Source organism: Nothobranchius furzeri, chromosome 5, assembly GCF_043380555.1.
Source record: "Nothobranchius furzeri strain GRZ-AD chromosome 5, NfurGRZ-RIMD1, whole genome shotgun sequence".
In the NCBI taxonomy this organism is placed as follows: Eukaryota; Metazoa; Chordata; class Actinopteri; order Cyprinodontiformes; family Nothobranchiidae; genus Nothobranchius; species Nothobranchius furzeri.
Genome location: NC_091745.1, coordinates 12,928,150 through 12,944,441, shown reverse-complemented (window position 1 = coordinate 12,944,441; position 16,292 = coordinate 12,928,150). Strand labels below are relative to the sequence as shown.

General features: G+C 39.9%; 2 protein-coding genes across 2 annotated transcripts in view; both read right to left on the bottom strand.

The window, feature by feature from the left end:
• The window catches only part of LOC139069967 (uncharacterized), a 474,557-nt gene that overhangs the window by 128,483 nt on the left and 329,782 nt on the right, over positions 1–16,292 (bottom strand). The gene's annotated exons all lie outside the window — the stretch shown is intronic.
• LOC129154870 (zinc finger protein 721-like) overlaps positions 8,973–16,292 on the bottom strand; it is a 35,928-nt gene continuing 28,608 nt past the window's right edge. The window contains exon 3 of the mRNA XM_070551440.1: positions 8,973–12,557. Coding sequence (XP_070407541.1) covers positions 10,681–12,557 — 1,877 coding nt within the window. The 3' untranslated portion in view covers positions 8,973–10,680. The remainder of the gene's footprint in view (positions 12,558–16,292) is intronic.

The window sequence follows — 16,292 nt, the reverse complement described above, 5'->3', positions numbered from 1 at the left end:
TGGTTAAACAGTACATGTTAAAATCTAATTTTACTTACGGAAAAAAATGAAGTGGAGACTCCTTGGATGCTCTATTAGTGCAATTAATACCACAGCAAGTCATTTTGTCCAACAATTGCACAAAAAATATCCAAAAAAGAATACACAAACACAGAGACTCAAAATCCCGGAACAGTTTCCAGGCCAGACCGAGGCTCTACTGAGGCCTTTCCCCGGAGCTAGCTCTGTGGTCACGTGGGTCTGATGCTCATTAACTATACAGAATTTTAGGCTTTTAATACACTTAAAAAGAAGAGTGAGAAAAAAATTCACCCCCCTCAGAGTTGCCATGAGTGTAAACTAGATCATTTAAACAACAAACATGTTTTGGTACCAGGCTGTAAACATGTTTATTTCTGCTGTGAAATTGGTATTTTTAACATGGGAGCCAATGAGGATTTGCTTGCTTCTGACACCTGCCCCCAGCGGATGAGGGTGGAACTGCAATTTTTGTCACTTCCGCGTTGGATTCAATTTTTAACCCGCATTGTGGGGGCTTGGTGTCCCCCTGCAGCACTCCCGAAGGACAACAGGCAAAACAAGACAAAAAAGTCTGACGTGTTGTGTAAAAACTGCTATTTTTAGCATATTTTTAGGTCCGACGTGTTGCTACCAGACGTACAGTGTGAGCAGTCAGGTCGCATCTGAGAGCTGGGTCGTACAGTGTGAGCATATGGCTCGTGAGATCTGCCCTGCGAGGAAGTTGTACAGTTTGAGCTGAAGCTAAGTGCTATGAGTTGTGGTGAGCTCATGAAGAGGCTGCTGCAGAGCGGACTTTCATACGTTAACCCAAAATTGAAGCTAATGTTTCAGTTTGATGTTGAAGGTTGTCAGTCATCCAGGTCATGGTAATCCAAAGGGTTCAAATGAAGGCAACTAGACTTCTTTGGTTCCTTGAAGAAGTTTGGCTTTTAATCTGAGGAGCTTTGTCAATTCTAACTGGAATATGGGAGAGTCAAGCTTATAAGCTGTAGCTGTCTGTTGCTGTTTAACGAGCAGAAACAGTGGTGAAAGACGTGGGTTAACTTTTAGAGAGGTTATTAATCTCACTCTACGATTAAAGGTTTCTCTTCTGAAGCTTCACCTCTGCCTTTCTATTTTGCTTGCTTATTCCATTTCCGTCAGATCCTCTTTCTAATTTTAACTGGAAAGTCAGAGCAACGATCGGCGCATCGCATTTAATGCATTTATTTGTGATCCAACAGGTGGCAACCCCTTGACTAAATACATTTAATCAAGCAAAGCTTCAGCTTGCAAGTCTTTTGCAACTGCGCGAGCAACAATGCCAGACTTTATAGCTGAAAGTGGGCACTGCCCTCTGGACTTAACTCTCGGATCTGAGTCCAGGGAAAAGTGTTGGCCAAGGAGAAATCTTCTCCACACTCTCCTGTTCCTGGACTCCACTCGTCTGTGGCCGAGGCGAGGGTAACCTGGGATACGGATGCAAAGCCCTGTAGACGGGTCACACCAGCTCCAGGCGATGCTGCTTTCACTCGTAACTCGTCCGGGGTCGGGGTCTCTAGAAGGGGGGAAGTTTTGTTATCTGATAGGTTTATCCCATATTACCTTAAAGGACGACACACCCGGAGAGAGAGAGAGTAAATTGATTATTTGTAATGTCCATGTGGGCGAATCAACATGCGAGAAGCTGGACTCAACCAACCAGCCCCCACTCTGCTCCAGCCTCAAAGCCTTCACCTCACCAGCTCTGCATACCCGCATCATCTCCATCAGGAGACCAGAATGTTAGGTAATATTTAATCTCCATAACCCTGGAACCTGAAATAAACACACATAATAAGGAAGACATTTTACCCTGAGTCCCCAAAATATAGAGTTAACGCAGAGCAACCTCCTCCGAGGCTTCCCCACGTCACTCCCATGTGCTCACAGTTCGTCAGGGGCTTTATTCACAAAGGATGGAGGAGAAGGCGGGCCTTCTCAGGTTACAGAGGTACAGAGGTTTCTTACAATCAACATCCTTGCTCAACCTTTCATGAACAGCCACAGTAGTTGGCAAACACAGAGATTCATGATGTGTTAATAACACAAAATGGGCATCTTTTAGGCCTCAAAAAGGTACAATTATAAAAATACCCAACATTATCCTAGACCAAAACTCCCGTTATGAGAACGGCGTTTGGTTTATGAGTAGATCTAGTGACTTATCTAGGTTAAAAGTAAAGAACCAGAGACCATGTTCTCTTTTTGGGTTCAAATATAGGAAACCCTTTTAACGAATGAAAAGTTACAAATATAGTAATTTCACTCCAAGCAGATAAGAGATGAGTAAAAGTTTGATAAGGTTGATGGAACAAGTTTATTTATCCCCTTACTCATCTGTAATTGTATTCCTGTTGTGGATAATCAAGCTGAAGATTATAAAAAAGGAAATGATCAAAAAGAATATCATTTCCATCTGTTTTATTTTGTTTGATTGGGTTGTTTTAACCCTTTGATGCATAATGGTCACTACAGTGGACAGGTACTCACAATAGTTTTATTTATTTGTTGCTATTAAGCACAGCTGTTGAAGACTTTATTGCATGTGAGCCCCTCCATTTGGACTTCAATAAGTCCAGCCAACATATTTCATGTTCAGAATGCACGCTGTCCACTGAGGTGGACATGCAATAAATTATTTGTAAATTATTCAATGTCACAAAAATATTTGTTGAAATTTGTTTCATTCACACCTAAAGATGAATGAAAAAAAACTTGTTACAGAAACCATGGTAGAAGATTTCATAATTCATGCATCAAAGGGTTCAGATTGTTTTGGTTGATAATAATGTAAAATGTAAAAGCTTTTGATTAACATTAAAACCTTGAGAATGTGTGATATGCAAAGCAAAAATGTAAACCAGAAAACTTTATATAGTAAAAAATGTAAAATAGTAAATGATTCAAAGTAAAATGCTAATACCAAATCCTGGAAGATTGAAGTCTTTTGATGGAACAGCTGGAAAGCTGCAAGAGAAATCTGGTTAGTTTTAAAATCCCTTCTTTCCCTTTCGTATCTAGAACTCTGGTGAGTTGTATTGTTTTGGGATCGGTGAGAGCTCCTATTACAGGAGAACCTGCGTTAGTAGGTCAGTGACCACAGTCGTGGATTCCATAGGTACCAGTGTGGACCTAGATCCCTCTGGATTGGGTAGAAGACCCTCCGTCCTGGACTCGTGTTAGTGCATTACACACCCGTTGGTATTATTTTTCACAGCCAGCGCTGGTGTTCCAAGACGAAACAAAGCTTGTTCCATCGCTCTGATTAAGCAAACCCTCTCTGCGGACTCTCTCTAGACGAGAGCCCCCGATTTGTCCCCAGTCACGGGTTCTATACCCAGTTCAGTTAAGGTTAATTTGTGCTTTTTCTACCCGTTTTGTAGATCTCCAATCCTCAGTTTAGTTTTTGTGTTTTGCCCTTGAGGATTTTTAGTTGGGGAGATTTCTAGTTTCTAGTTTTGATAATTGTGGGTCTTTTTGGCTTAGGTTTATTCTTTTTGTTCTTTTGTGGTCGGTTTAGTTTTGAACAAGTGTGTTTTCCTTTGTGGTCTCCTCTCTCTGGTTAATCCAGAGAGAGTCGCTTTCAGTCGATTATTATTTTTGCTTACTCCCTATTTTAGCAGAGGGAGTTTCTTTAGTTTAATTATTATAATATCCTTTATCCAACCTTTCGTTAATAAACCTTTTTGAATTGCCAATTAACCTCCTCACCATCTTAACCATACACCATCCCTCTGGATGCACCCCCCTTTTTTTTCATTATTTTATTTCTATCTGTGTTCTCCCCTCACCGCTCCTGGATGCCAGAGGGGTCTTAACAGCGCAGCACAGGAAGAGCAAAGAATGGCAACAACGCAAATTCCCAAAACTACAGCCAAAAACATCAATAATGACTGGATCGCCACCAGAGGACACCAACCGGATGGTTGTCCAGGACCAGTGGGTGAAGAACTTATCACACAGAATCTTCACACAAACAGAGAAGGGTGTCCTAACTAAAGGACTCAATTTCGCCATTTCTCCGTTACACATCCCCACAGTAGACTTCATCACCTCCACAGAATCTGCAATAAGAACAACAACCTAAGGGAAACGGAAGCTAAAGAACCGAGGATCAAGGTTACAGCAGCTCTTTTGAATGTGAAGACTCCACCTTCTAACCTGTCCCCACAAGAATGAAGCCATCTCCTCCCTCAGCAAAGACCAGAACATTACAGCTTTACCTGCAGACAAGGGACGTTGTACGGTTACTCTGAATACAACAGATTGCTACAACAAAGTCACCACACTTTTGAGCAACAGCACCACGTGTGGCAAGGGGGAGAAACGAGGGCCTGGGTGGGATTCGATCCTCAGACTCCCGGGTGAGAGTCACGCTCGCTGACCAGTCAGCCAAAGGGACATCCCTGTGGACAAGTAGCCAGGGTGCATGATCAATTGGGATACAGTGACAGGAAGTTCAGTCTGTCTTATCTTCCCCCCTCTTTCCACAAGCATGTCCCATGCTCCCGTGCAGGGCCCTCGTTTCTCCACCTTGCCACATTTGGCGTCGTTGGCAGGAGTTTCTGGCAATGCCACTGGTCACAACACACAGGGTCCATCTCAAGGGCTCTCAATCTGGTTTTGAATGTATTCAAGGAGATGATATCAGTTAACTTCCAATTTCCCTGAAACCTGTTCCGTGCAGAAGGAGCAGAGTGAACGAAAGCCATTTTGCCCAGTTCTCTGTGAGCAAATGGAACACAAAGTAACAGCGGATCATTTGTACGCAGACTGTGAGAAGTTACACTTCTCTGTGAGATGAAGTTACAGATGTAGTTGAGTAATCGAAGCATGGCCTTATAAATGAAAGTGTACCAATGTCCCAACCTCCTGGTGGACAAAGAAGGCCATCCCACTGGAGAATACAATCCACAACCATGTGTAGCGTACCAAAAGGCCATGTATTTCATCCAAATGACCAAAAGTTATCTTCTTCATACAGGTCAGTCTGACGCCGTGGTGCCGATGTGAAAGGTGATCTCGACCCAATACACTTAACTGATCCTGTGGTATATCATAAGACATCAGGATGCTGCAGAAGACGCAAGACTTCTTATCTGTCTTCATTTAATAAAGTTGATCTTTTCTGGCTCATAAAATGACTTTATCATTTTATAAGTTATGTATAATCATATTTTGTTGAATTGACAATAGGTTTAAGTCTAAAGTGTTTAATAATGTGTCCAATGCTCTAAAGAGCTCTGGACCCCACGTGACTCTCAGTTAATAGACGCCATATTGGCAGGTAAAAGAAGCTAAACAAACACGGATCTAACCATGAATGTGAACGGGATCGGCTTGGATTTTACTTCGTCTGAGTTTACTTCACACTTTAAAACCGAAGAAATCATTTTATATAGTCAGAAATTAAATAGACTAAACATCTCCGGCCGTTACCGTGCCCCTGGGATACTTTTTAAAAACGCCAGAAGCTGTCGGAGCCGACTCTTTACCGGACCTGGCCGGGGAACCCCTTGGGATTTACCCAGAGGAGCTGGCTCAGGCGGCTGGGGAGAGGGAAGTCTGGGCCTCTCGACGCTACTGCCCCGGCAACCCGACTCCAGATACGCGGATGAAAATGGATGGACAAATAACAGATTTACACGTAAGTAGTTTAAATAGAGTTCTGTGCTGTTTGAATGTATAAACTGAACGCTAAGAGAAATCACTAGTCTGATTTTTTCCGTGAATAAAATAAAAATGTCAGGCAGGAGCGTCTCAGGATCTGTCTGAGATCTGACTCGGTGAGACAGATAATAGCAATCCAAAGTGCTTTTTATGTGTGATCTGACAACTGATCAACCATTGCTTAAAAATTAAATACAGCTTAGCCGGTTAATTGCTGTGATCATAAAACACGGAAACGGCAGCACGCAGAAATAACGAGGCAACGTTTTATGTGACGTTTACTTGTTGCTGTGAGTAATAAGACAGAAAAAGCCACGCCAAAATAAGTTTAGGAAGCCCACTAAGAATCGTAATAAAGGCATTTAAAATAAATACCATACACAGTTGAGGAAACGTTGGTTTAAGTACCTGATATGAAGTGGTCGCTGCATAAGTGAAAACCTTTACTCTCTGGGTCCCACAGCTTCATTTTAGCCCGGTCACTAACGTGTTTTATTACAATGATCCAACGTTTGCGGCGCTCCGGATCTTGGGGAATCCTGTAGATGGCTCATTCCTTATGTTGTCCGTGTCTGTTCTGCATCCTGGGGCACAACAGGAATCTACCATATTTCCTGTCTGATTGAGTTTTCTGACAATAACAAATAGTCCAGCTGCCGGCTTCTACCTGCCAATATGACGCCGTTTCGATTTGAACTGTTGCATGCCGGGAGAAGTGACGTCAACTCCCGGAGCTCTATAGTAATGAATGATGGGTTGACATTAACGTTCATTCCTATAATGATTTATTCCTGATCTTAATTTACACCAGATTAGTATATTTGTTGATTTTAATGTTTGATTATCAATATATTCACACTTTAATATTATTGTTAATGGTTAATATAGTCACGTCACATACATGTTTGACATTTTATTCCACATTAGGTGAAATAACCTAAGTGTTGGAGAAAGGAGTGGTGTCTGAGGTCTTTGATAAACGCCCACTTCAACTTTTCAAATTCTGATGGTCCAAACTGATAAACAATAGTTAACAAAGCTCGTTCACTTCCTGAACAAGCCAGTTCTAGCGAGTTGTTGACCGACTGGTTAAGATTTATAGAGTCACAGAATGTTTTGAATTCATCTGAAACTGCATTTAGCCAGTTCCAGTTGAATCGATGACTCGATACAATCTGCTGCGTTCTTTATAAGGAAACCTTTTACTGAGGAACATAATGAACTGAACTGTACTGGAACGTTTTGTTCTGTGAAGTCCCTTGAGACAACCCTTGTCATTTGGGGCTATATAAATAAAATAAAATAAATTGAAATGGAAATCTTAATTGACAACCAAGAGATCAGGAACATAACAGCAGGCTTCTCACAGCCACGGAGACAATGGTTTGAACTTTGTTGCTCCGTACCAAACCGAGGTGCGGAAGATAAAATCAGCTCCCTCTACCTCTAACTACATGTACAAAGTAGCTGCTTCTCTAATTGTTGATTCCCTATATTGTTATCATTACATTGTGTTTATTTCTTTTTCTAATTTTGCTTATCATTTACTTTTTTCTTGTACCAAGTACCACAGCAATTTCCTATTGTTGTGATTCACGCACATATGGCAATAAAACCCTTCTGATTCTGATTCTTCCATGAACATCTGGTTCTTCTCCATTCACTTGTTCCTGGAGTCACTTTGTTCAGGATGTTGTCTGGAAAAGCTCTTTGCCGCACAAACGTTTCCTCTCTAACAAGCTGAAGTCTTCCTTTTGTGACAGGGTGAGTGTGACTGTATCCAGATTGATCATGCACCCTGGCTGCTTTAGGTTAGTTTCATCATTCAGTTCAGGAGGTGTTAAGACTCTTTAAGGAAATGAAATGTGTCTGATTAGCTGCAGCATCATGATCCAGTCAGAGCGCTGAGGTCAGCATCTCAGCTGCTTCTGGACCCCACCACCAGATGAAAAACAACATCTGATGGAGCCTTAATTGCCACTTACACATTAGCGTCGGTACGGTCCAGGGAGGATAGCGTCAGTTCGGTCTCGATGGGCGGTGTAGTGTTTACATATACTGTAAATCTGAAGGACTTCTCAGGAATGTGGAAATCCCCGAGCCGCTGGGCGAAAGACTGCGGTGTCCACCATAATAAGATAAACAAAGGCAGGCATGTGTGGCTTTTGGAGACTCTGAACCACATGATTTTATTAAAATTGCTGTGTGTGTCCTCATAAGGCGCATTCAGACTTTAGGAACCTTTTGTAGTTCCTAGGACCTTTCCAGCCCCCTTTTGCACATGTTCGACAGTAGGAACTAGCATGGACATTTGGGGGGGGGGGGGCTTTTTCCAAAGTCATGTTTTGACCCCTGCACTTTTTACCATCCAAAATCAATATTACGCTATATTAATTTGACACTGGTTGAGCTCTAGGACCAAGGGGAAAACAACTGTTTGTGTTGAAGCATTAGAACATGCTGTGTGGCCCTCCTCATACGGCCCCTTGAACACCCAGATGGTCTGTTACACATACGTTTCTGGTTCTGATCAAGCAGCCAAGCAGTCAACAATATTTATATACAAACAGTCCCAAGTCAATATATATGTCTGTGGTCCCAAGAACTGGGTGTGAGTGTAGCCTCTTTGTGCCCCCCCCCCCCCCCCCATGGTGAACACAGGCTTTAAAAACTCTGGACATCTCCTGTGATTTAGATTCCAGGGGCGTGTCCAGGGAGTGGCCTGGGGTAGCACTTGCCACCCTTAGAATCTGATTGGCCACCCCAGGTGACACCCTACTAAGTTCCAGTTTAAATTGACTTTACATTGTCGACAAAAGGCGTGAGTTGTAAACTCCAAAAATGGTGTGTGGTAGCATGCACCTTTAACATTGTCTTCTAGCCCAGGCCTACAGAACATTTCTGTAGTATTAATATTATTTATTTTTTCATATTCACATAAATAATATTTAGAGTCCCACTCATCTCCAGTTGGTGGCAATAATGCAACAAGAAGTGACTTGCTAACCACCACAAACTAGAAGATGAATAGAAAAAAATGGTGATTGTGCAATGCGAAACTCCAAAATTCCCTAGAGAGTAAATGAATAAATAAAAGATTTGTTTAAAAAAATAAACAAGCATAACCATTGGTGCCATCCATGCATAAACAAGTGCCCCACATGGGCCACCCCATTTTAAAAGTCCTGGACACGGCTCTGTTAGATCCTTCATATACTTCCCCCAGTTTCAGCTGTGTGTTATTTAGTAACAAAACATGATTGTGAACTCTCAAGTCAAGTTTATTATATAGCCCATTTCATACACAAAACGGCAGCCAAATGTGCTTCACATAGTTAAAACAATCACAAGTGAAAAGAAATAGTTAAAATGTCACATCATGTTGTGTAAAATAAAATCAAAGAATATTGACACAGAACATAGCACACAAAAATAAAAGCATGTTAAGTAAAATTATTGGTAGCGCTTTCTTTTAGTCCTCTAATTACTTAGTACTTACAGTAAGCTAGTGTATTGTTGCTTCTGAGTTCTTAAACTGTTATTACCATGTAACTCAGGTTAAATTCTAGTTTTTATTTTTATTAATCATTCCTAGTATAGCCTGCTTTACACAATAACTACACTTTATTACAAGTATTCACTTTAATTACACAATAATACACAATAAAACAGCACAGAATATGTATACATAAATGCAGATAGAATAAATTTAACAGAGTACAGACAAAGACCTAATAGAGCACAGATGCAAGGATAGGTTGATGGAAGGCGTCATGAAAAAGTTTAGTTTTTAATCTGGATTTTAAAATGGAAATGGTGGGAGAGGTCTTAATGTCTATTGGAAGACAGTTCCAGAGACGGACCGCATAGCAGCTAAAGGCAGCCTCTCCGTGCTTAGTGTGGGCTTTGGGTTGTACCAGTTGGGATTTATCTGCTGACCTAAGTGATTTTGAAGGGTGATACGTTTCAAACATCTCTGCTATATACAGAGGTCGTTGGCCATTTAATGATTTAAAAGTAAGTAAAGGGTCTTTGAAATCAATCCTGTAAGTTACTGAAAGCCAATGTAAATATTTTAAGATTGGTGTGATGTCATCACTTATTTTGGTTCTGGTCTCTTGCTCTCTGTCTCTCTGCTCTGTGTAATGCACAGCCTTCAGACCTGCGGAGAAAAAAACCTACAAGATGCAGAAAAAAAGGATAAACCACCAACCTTCATACTGTCAGCAATAAACGTAGCAAAACTTTATTTTCATGACCAAAAAAACAATTAAAATTATTCAATAAATCAGGAGAGCAGGAACAAGTCTTATTTCTTATTTTACATTTTTACGTCAATTCAAACTATTTAGACTTTTGTGTTTTCATTACATTTAGCTTGTATTTTATATAAAATATCATCAGCTTTACAAGTTAGCTGTTCCTGTGTGCTTAAAAAGTTATGTTACTAACCTTCTAAAAAAATTACCAAATCATTCACAGGAAGTAGATTTATTATTCATTATCTGAAAGTATTTGATTAGTTAAAAAAAAACTAAATATGTTTTGTTTAATTTGGTTGTCATAATGTCACTAGTTTACTTATACTTTAAAAAAAAAAATATATATATATATATATATATATATATATATATATATATATATATATATATATATATATATATACTGATGTACTGAAATACAGAGAAATCAACTTGTGAGTACAATGCATGTTAATATAGTAAGTATAGCATGTTTAACATAAGCATCTTCATGGAAATAAATCATATGGCAGTAACTCTGCTGTACTTTCATTGTGTTTGTGTAAAAGTAGCTCACGGGCCAAAAAAGGTTGGAGACCCCTTCAATAGATCGTTCAGCCCTAGTGGATGATTAGATGATTGTTTAAAGTTTTCTTTCAGCGAAATCTTCGTCCACAGAGCTCAGAAGCAAAATGCTTCTGTCCTTCATGGACTCTTTTGTGACCGTTTAAATTTGTCTTTTCGCTATATCTTTTCCACCAAACTCACAGGCAAAAGGCTTCTGTCCTGTGTGGACATTCATGTGTCTGTTTAAATGTGTCTTTTGGCTAAATCTCGTTCCACAGAGCTCACAAGCAAAAGGCTTCTGTCCTGCGTGAACTCTCATGTGACTTTTTAAAGTTGACTTTAAGCTGACTGTCTTACCACAGAGCTCACAGGCAAAAGGCTTCTGTCCTGTGTGGGCTTTCATGTGACAATTTAAATGTGCATTGTGGCTAAATCTCGTTCCACAGACCTCACAAGGAAAGGGCTTCTGTCCTGTGTGGACTCTCATGTGACTGTTTAAAGTTGTCTTTTGGCTAAATCTCGTTCCACAGAGCTCACAAGCAAAAGGCTTCTGTCCTGTGTGGACTCTCATGTGACTGTTTAATTGTGTCTTTCGGATAAATTTTTTCCCACAGAGCTCACAGGCAAAAGGCTTCTGTCCTTTGTGGACTTTCATGTGTCTATTTAAAGCTGACTTTAAGCTAAATTTCGTTCCACAGACCTCACAGGCAAAAGGCTTCTGTCCTGTGTGGACTTTCATGTGTGTGTTTAAAGTTGTCTTATGGCTAAATCTCGTTCCACAGAGCTCACAAAGAAAGGGCTTCTCTCCTGTGTGGACTCTCATGTGACTGTTTAATTGTGTCTTTCGGATAAATTTTTTTCCACAGAGCTCACAGGCAAAAGGCTTCTGTCCTTTGTGGACTTTCATGTGTGTGTTTAAAGTTGTCTTATGGCTAAATCTCGTTCCACAGAGCTCACAAGGATAGGGCTTCTCTCCTGTGTGGACAGTCATGTGACTGTTTAATTGTGTCTTTCCGCTAAATCTTTTTCCACAGAGCTCACAGGCAAAAGGCTTCTCTCCTGTATGGACTTTCATGTGTCTGTTTAAATTTGTCTTTTGGCTAAATCTCGTTCCACAGAGCTCACAAGCAAAAGGCTTCTGTCCTGTGTGGACACTCATGTGTTTGTTTAAACTTCCTTTTTCACTAAATCTATTCCCACAGAGCTCACAAGGAAAGGGCTTCTGTCCTGTGTGGACTCTCATGTGACTGTTTAAAGTTGTCTTTTGGCTAAATCTCGTTCCACAGAGCTCACAAGCAAAAGGCTTCTCTCCTGTATGGACGTTCATGTGACTGTTTAAATGTGTCTTTTGGCTAAATCTCGTTCCACAGAGCTCACAAGCAAAAGGCTTCTGTCCTGTGTGGACACTCATGTGTTTGTTTAAACTTCCCTTTTCACTAAATCTAATTCCACAGAGCTCACAAGCAAAAGGCTTCCGTCCTGTGTGGACTCTCATGTGACTGTTTAATTGTGTCTTTTGGCTAAATCTTTTTCCACAGAGTTCACAGGCAAAAGGCTTCTCTCCTGTGTGGACTCTCATGTGACTGTTTAATTTTGTCTTTTGGCTAAATCTTTTTCCACAGAGCTCACAGGCAAAAGGCTTCTCTCCTGTGTGGACTTTCATGTGTCTGTTTAAATTTGTCTTTTGGCTAAATCTTGTTCCACAGAGCTCACAAGCAAAAGGCTTCTGTCCCGTGTGGACTCTCATGTGTGTGGTTAAATTAGTCTTTTGGTGAAACCATTGTCCAGAGTGCTCACAGGCAAAATGTTTCTGCTTTGTGTGGACTCTCGTGTGTTTGTTTAAATGTGTTTTATGGCTAAAGGATTGAAAACTGGCAGCATCAGTCTCCTTATTCAAATGGAGATGCTCTCCCTCCATACTAGACCAGAGTTTCTCCTGTTCCTCCTTTTTGTGGAGAAAATCTAGGTGCTGGTGGTTGACATGAGCACTGTGTTCTTCTGAAGCTTCTTCTTTAACCACAACCACCTGTTGAAAATCTGTAGGAAACACAAACATATTATGTGAATTACAGACAGCTGTAACTTTGTTTTCACACGTATAACAGTTGTATTATTTCTTTAAACTGACAGTAGAATGAAATGTATTTACAATTGGAAACTGAACTTTGAGCCTCTATAAATCATATGAGCCTTAACCCTCAGGCTTCACTTTAATTTTCATACAAAAGAGTCATTAGATGACTAAACATCTGCTTTTCAGACCCCCTTCTTGACTTTTTAAATTCTAAAAGTACCTGGCGAACATCTCAGAATTATCTCTGGTAACCCTTAGCTACTTTCTGGATAACTGTCATTGACATTTCCTGCAGGTTAGCTAAACACTCCGCCTGCGCTCCCGACCGTTCTTCAGGACATTAGGAAAGGGAATGATGTAGTGATGTGTCAGTAGCTAAAGAAATGGCTCTCAGAGCTGGCTTCCTGTTGGATTAACCAGAGTGAGTGACACACACCATACCTGCGGGCTCCTGAGCTGATAAAAACAGCTAAATGTGCGCGTGCGGTGATTTAAACACACGTGCAGCTTGCCCCGATTGCTGTGAGACCGAGTTGAGGGGTGCAGCTGTGGTTGGGACAATTATTACATTAACTGATGGACCTGGAAATAAGTAGTTTATAAATAAGGTAGAAATAGATAGAAATAAGTTCCTCACGCTGATAAATAATAACTAACCTCGCTGAGGACACGGTGCTAGTGCACACTCCTACAGCACCTTGACGCGACTAAATAAATGTTATGCAAAAATTTGTGAACATCAATTTAGTTGCATGTATTTGTTATAAATGCCACTGTATAATTCTTGCTGTCAGTATTTGCAAGATATTTGTATTAGGTCTGTACTGGTTAGACTTAAATGAGTTAAACCAAGGTCTATAGCCCTTGGGTCATAAACTATGAGCTAAAAGTATATTGGTGTTTTTATACTGGGAATCAGGAGTTATTTTAATGATCATCTAAAAAGAAATAAAATCAACATTAATTGAAAAATCGTCTAAATTATCGAGATCTCAATTTCAGTCACAATAATCGTGATTATTATTTTTGCCATAATCAAGCAGCCCTAATTTTGAGGCTTTTAACCCCTAAAATGCCAGTTGGAATACTCAAAGTCATTGATGTAATTTATGAAAAAAATAAAATAAAAAAACACTAAAACTGAGTTATTTTCTAAAAAAGACTTTTTTTTTTTGCCTGGGGTGTTTAGTGCAAATCAGTCTTGATTATGTTATGAAATATCTAAAATTTTGAATTTTTTGCACTTATAGTTTATATATAGCAACAGATTTAAAATTTACTATACACTCGAGCCAGCTTTAAAAATGGTCCAGATTAGGGCTGGGCGATATGGACCAAAACTTATATCTCGATATCTTTTAGCTGAATTCTGATATACGATATATCTCGATATTTTTCCTCCTACCCCTAACAGTATTAACTCATATCAGCGATTATACTGTAATGGCTCAGTTTCTCTGGTTGCTCATTTATGAGTAATATTTTCGGGCTAATGTCGCCGTAACCCACGCCTTACAAACGCTTAACTTTTTCCACAGAATCGCTCATAACGGAGTATTTATTAGCATAGCAAACCAGAGCGGAAAAAAACGGAACAGCATTTTTAACCAATTGAGCTCACCTTCAAAATAAAACAGTAACCCTATAGTTTACTATTCAAACCCTTACAATATATTTGAGGTAATTTGGCCACTCCGGCTTTCCGCAGTTGTTTCCTCATTACACAGGGGAAGGAGGGGTTTGGCTCATCTCACCGCACAAGCAGGATGGAAAACAGAACTCCGTTGACGTTGAACGTCCACAAATAAATAAAAACCAGAATGCCAAATGCAAATTTTAGAGCAGCACATTTACCCAGAGGCTCTCAGATTGGGCAAACGTGTAAGAATACATGTAATAGCCGCTTAGAGATGGAGCAGCATGTTGCTAGCATAGTGGCTGATCGCTAGCATAGCAGTTTGACCAGTTATATCGATATAAAGAAATAAAGTCATCTTATATCATGCTTTAAAATTATACCGATGTTTTAAAAATATAGATATATCGCCCAGCCCTAGTCCAGATTTATATTTTTTAGGGCTGCAGCTATCGAATATTTTTGTAATCGAGTACTCTATCGAATCTTTTAACGATTAATCGAGTACTCTAATAAATTACTCTTTTGCATTTTTAAACCATTATATCAAATAGCATTTTATAAAATATGAAAGACCTCTTGAAATGAGAAAGCAATTGCCAGTTATTCTTCAAGTGTTATTCATAATTAGTTTTCAAAACTTCAGCAATTCAACTTTACTTCACAGTAAACAAATGCGAGCGGCTGCGGCCCAAACAGCAACAGAACCGCTCACGGCGCATGCGCAAACATTGCTCGCCAGCTGTTTCCCTATTAACACACGTTCGTTTTAATTTCTACACTTTTTTTTGTCTCACACTAACAAAGATTGTCGAAAGCATGTTTGCCGTGGTTATGTCAAATTATACTGATCTCAAAACATTTATTTACTTTATTTCGTTTTCCTCCGCCACTCATAAATACCTGTGTCCTCCTGCAGCAATCTTGAGGGACAACGGACATCAATAACAACACAGTAAAAAGTCCGACGTGTTGTAAAAACTGCTATTTTTAGCACATTTTAAGTCCGACGTGTTGCTACCAGACATAGGTGTGAGCTGAAACTAAGTGCTACAAATGAAAAAGTCGCACAGTGTCTGCAGAATATATAGAAATACAGGCTAAAATGCATTATCTTGTAGAGGCTCCAAGTCCGCTTGCAGAAGTGACATTTACATGTGGATGTTTCCTGGTCAGGTGCTGCAGCATGGAGGATGTGGTGTTGTGGTAGACTAAATCCATTTTACAGTATTTACACTGGAGTACGTTTTCCGCCTTACGACGTGAAAAATGGTCCCACACCTTTGACACTTGGTGTCTTTTTCGCACTCCACCGGGGTCCACATTGTCCACCATGGCTTAAAAGAAAGTTAAGTTGCGTTCGCTACTCGCATGTGTATTCAGTGCAGTGTGTAAGTGCGTCACTTATTTCGGTCCGGGTGAAACATGACCACGGGCCATGAATTAAACGAAGCTTCGAGACAGAGAATTTGACTCGAGGATTTTTTGTACTCGAATTATTCGAGGTACTCGAGGAATCGTTTCAGCCCTAATAATTTTTTCTGCTTTTTGGGTCTAAATCTTGGGATCAACTTCAGTTCTGATTGAAAAAAAAATCAAATATTGAATATTTATCAAATTTTAACCCTTTACATGCCAGTTTGATTATGTGATGCTCATTTTTCATGAAAAAAGCTGACAAAAGAGGAGATATTTTACATAAAACATATTTTGAGTGACTGAAATAACTTTTTTAAATCAGCCTTGGATATGTCCAGAGTCTGGCAAAATATCACATTTTATGCTTTTTTAGTTTTTGTGTAGCAGCAGATTTAAAATCCCATTGACTTCAATGCAAACCACAGTTTTTGATCCTGTATTATCTGCATCAAATATTCATGCTTTCTGTGATGTAATGTTTCATTTTGGACTAAAGTAGTCAAAATTATGATTTTTACTGTTCACCACCAAATTCAGTCATTTCCCGGTTGAGTGAACGCTCGCGCGTCTCGCTGCCGCTGCTCGCTGGCAAACAAACTTTTTGCATTTTTTTTTCTTCTTTTTCACCCTAGTCACATCCCTG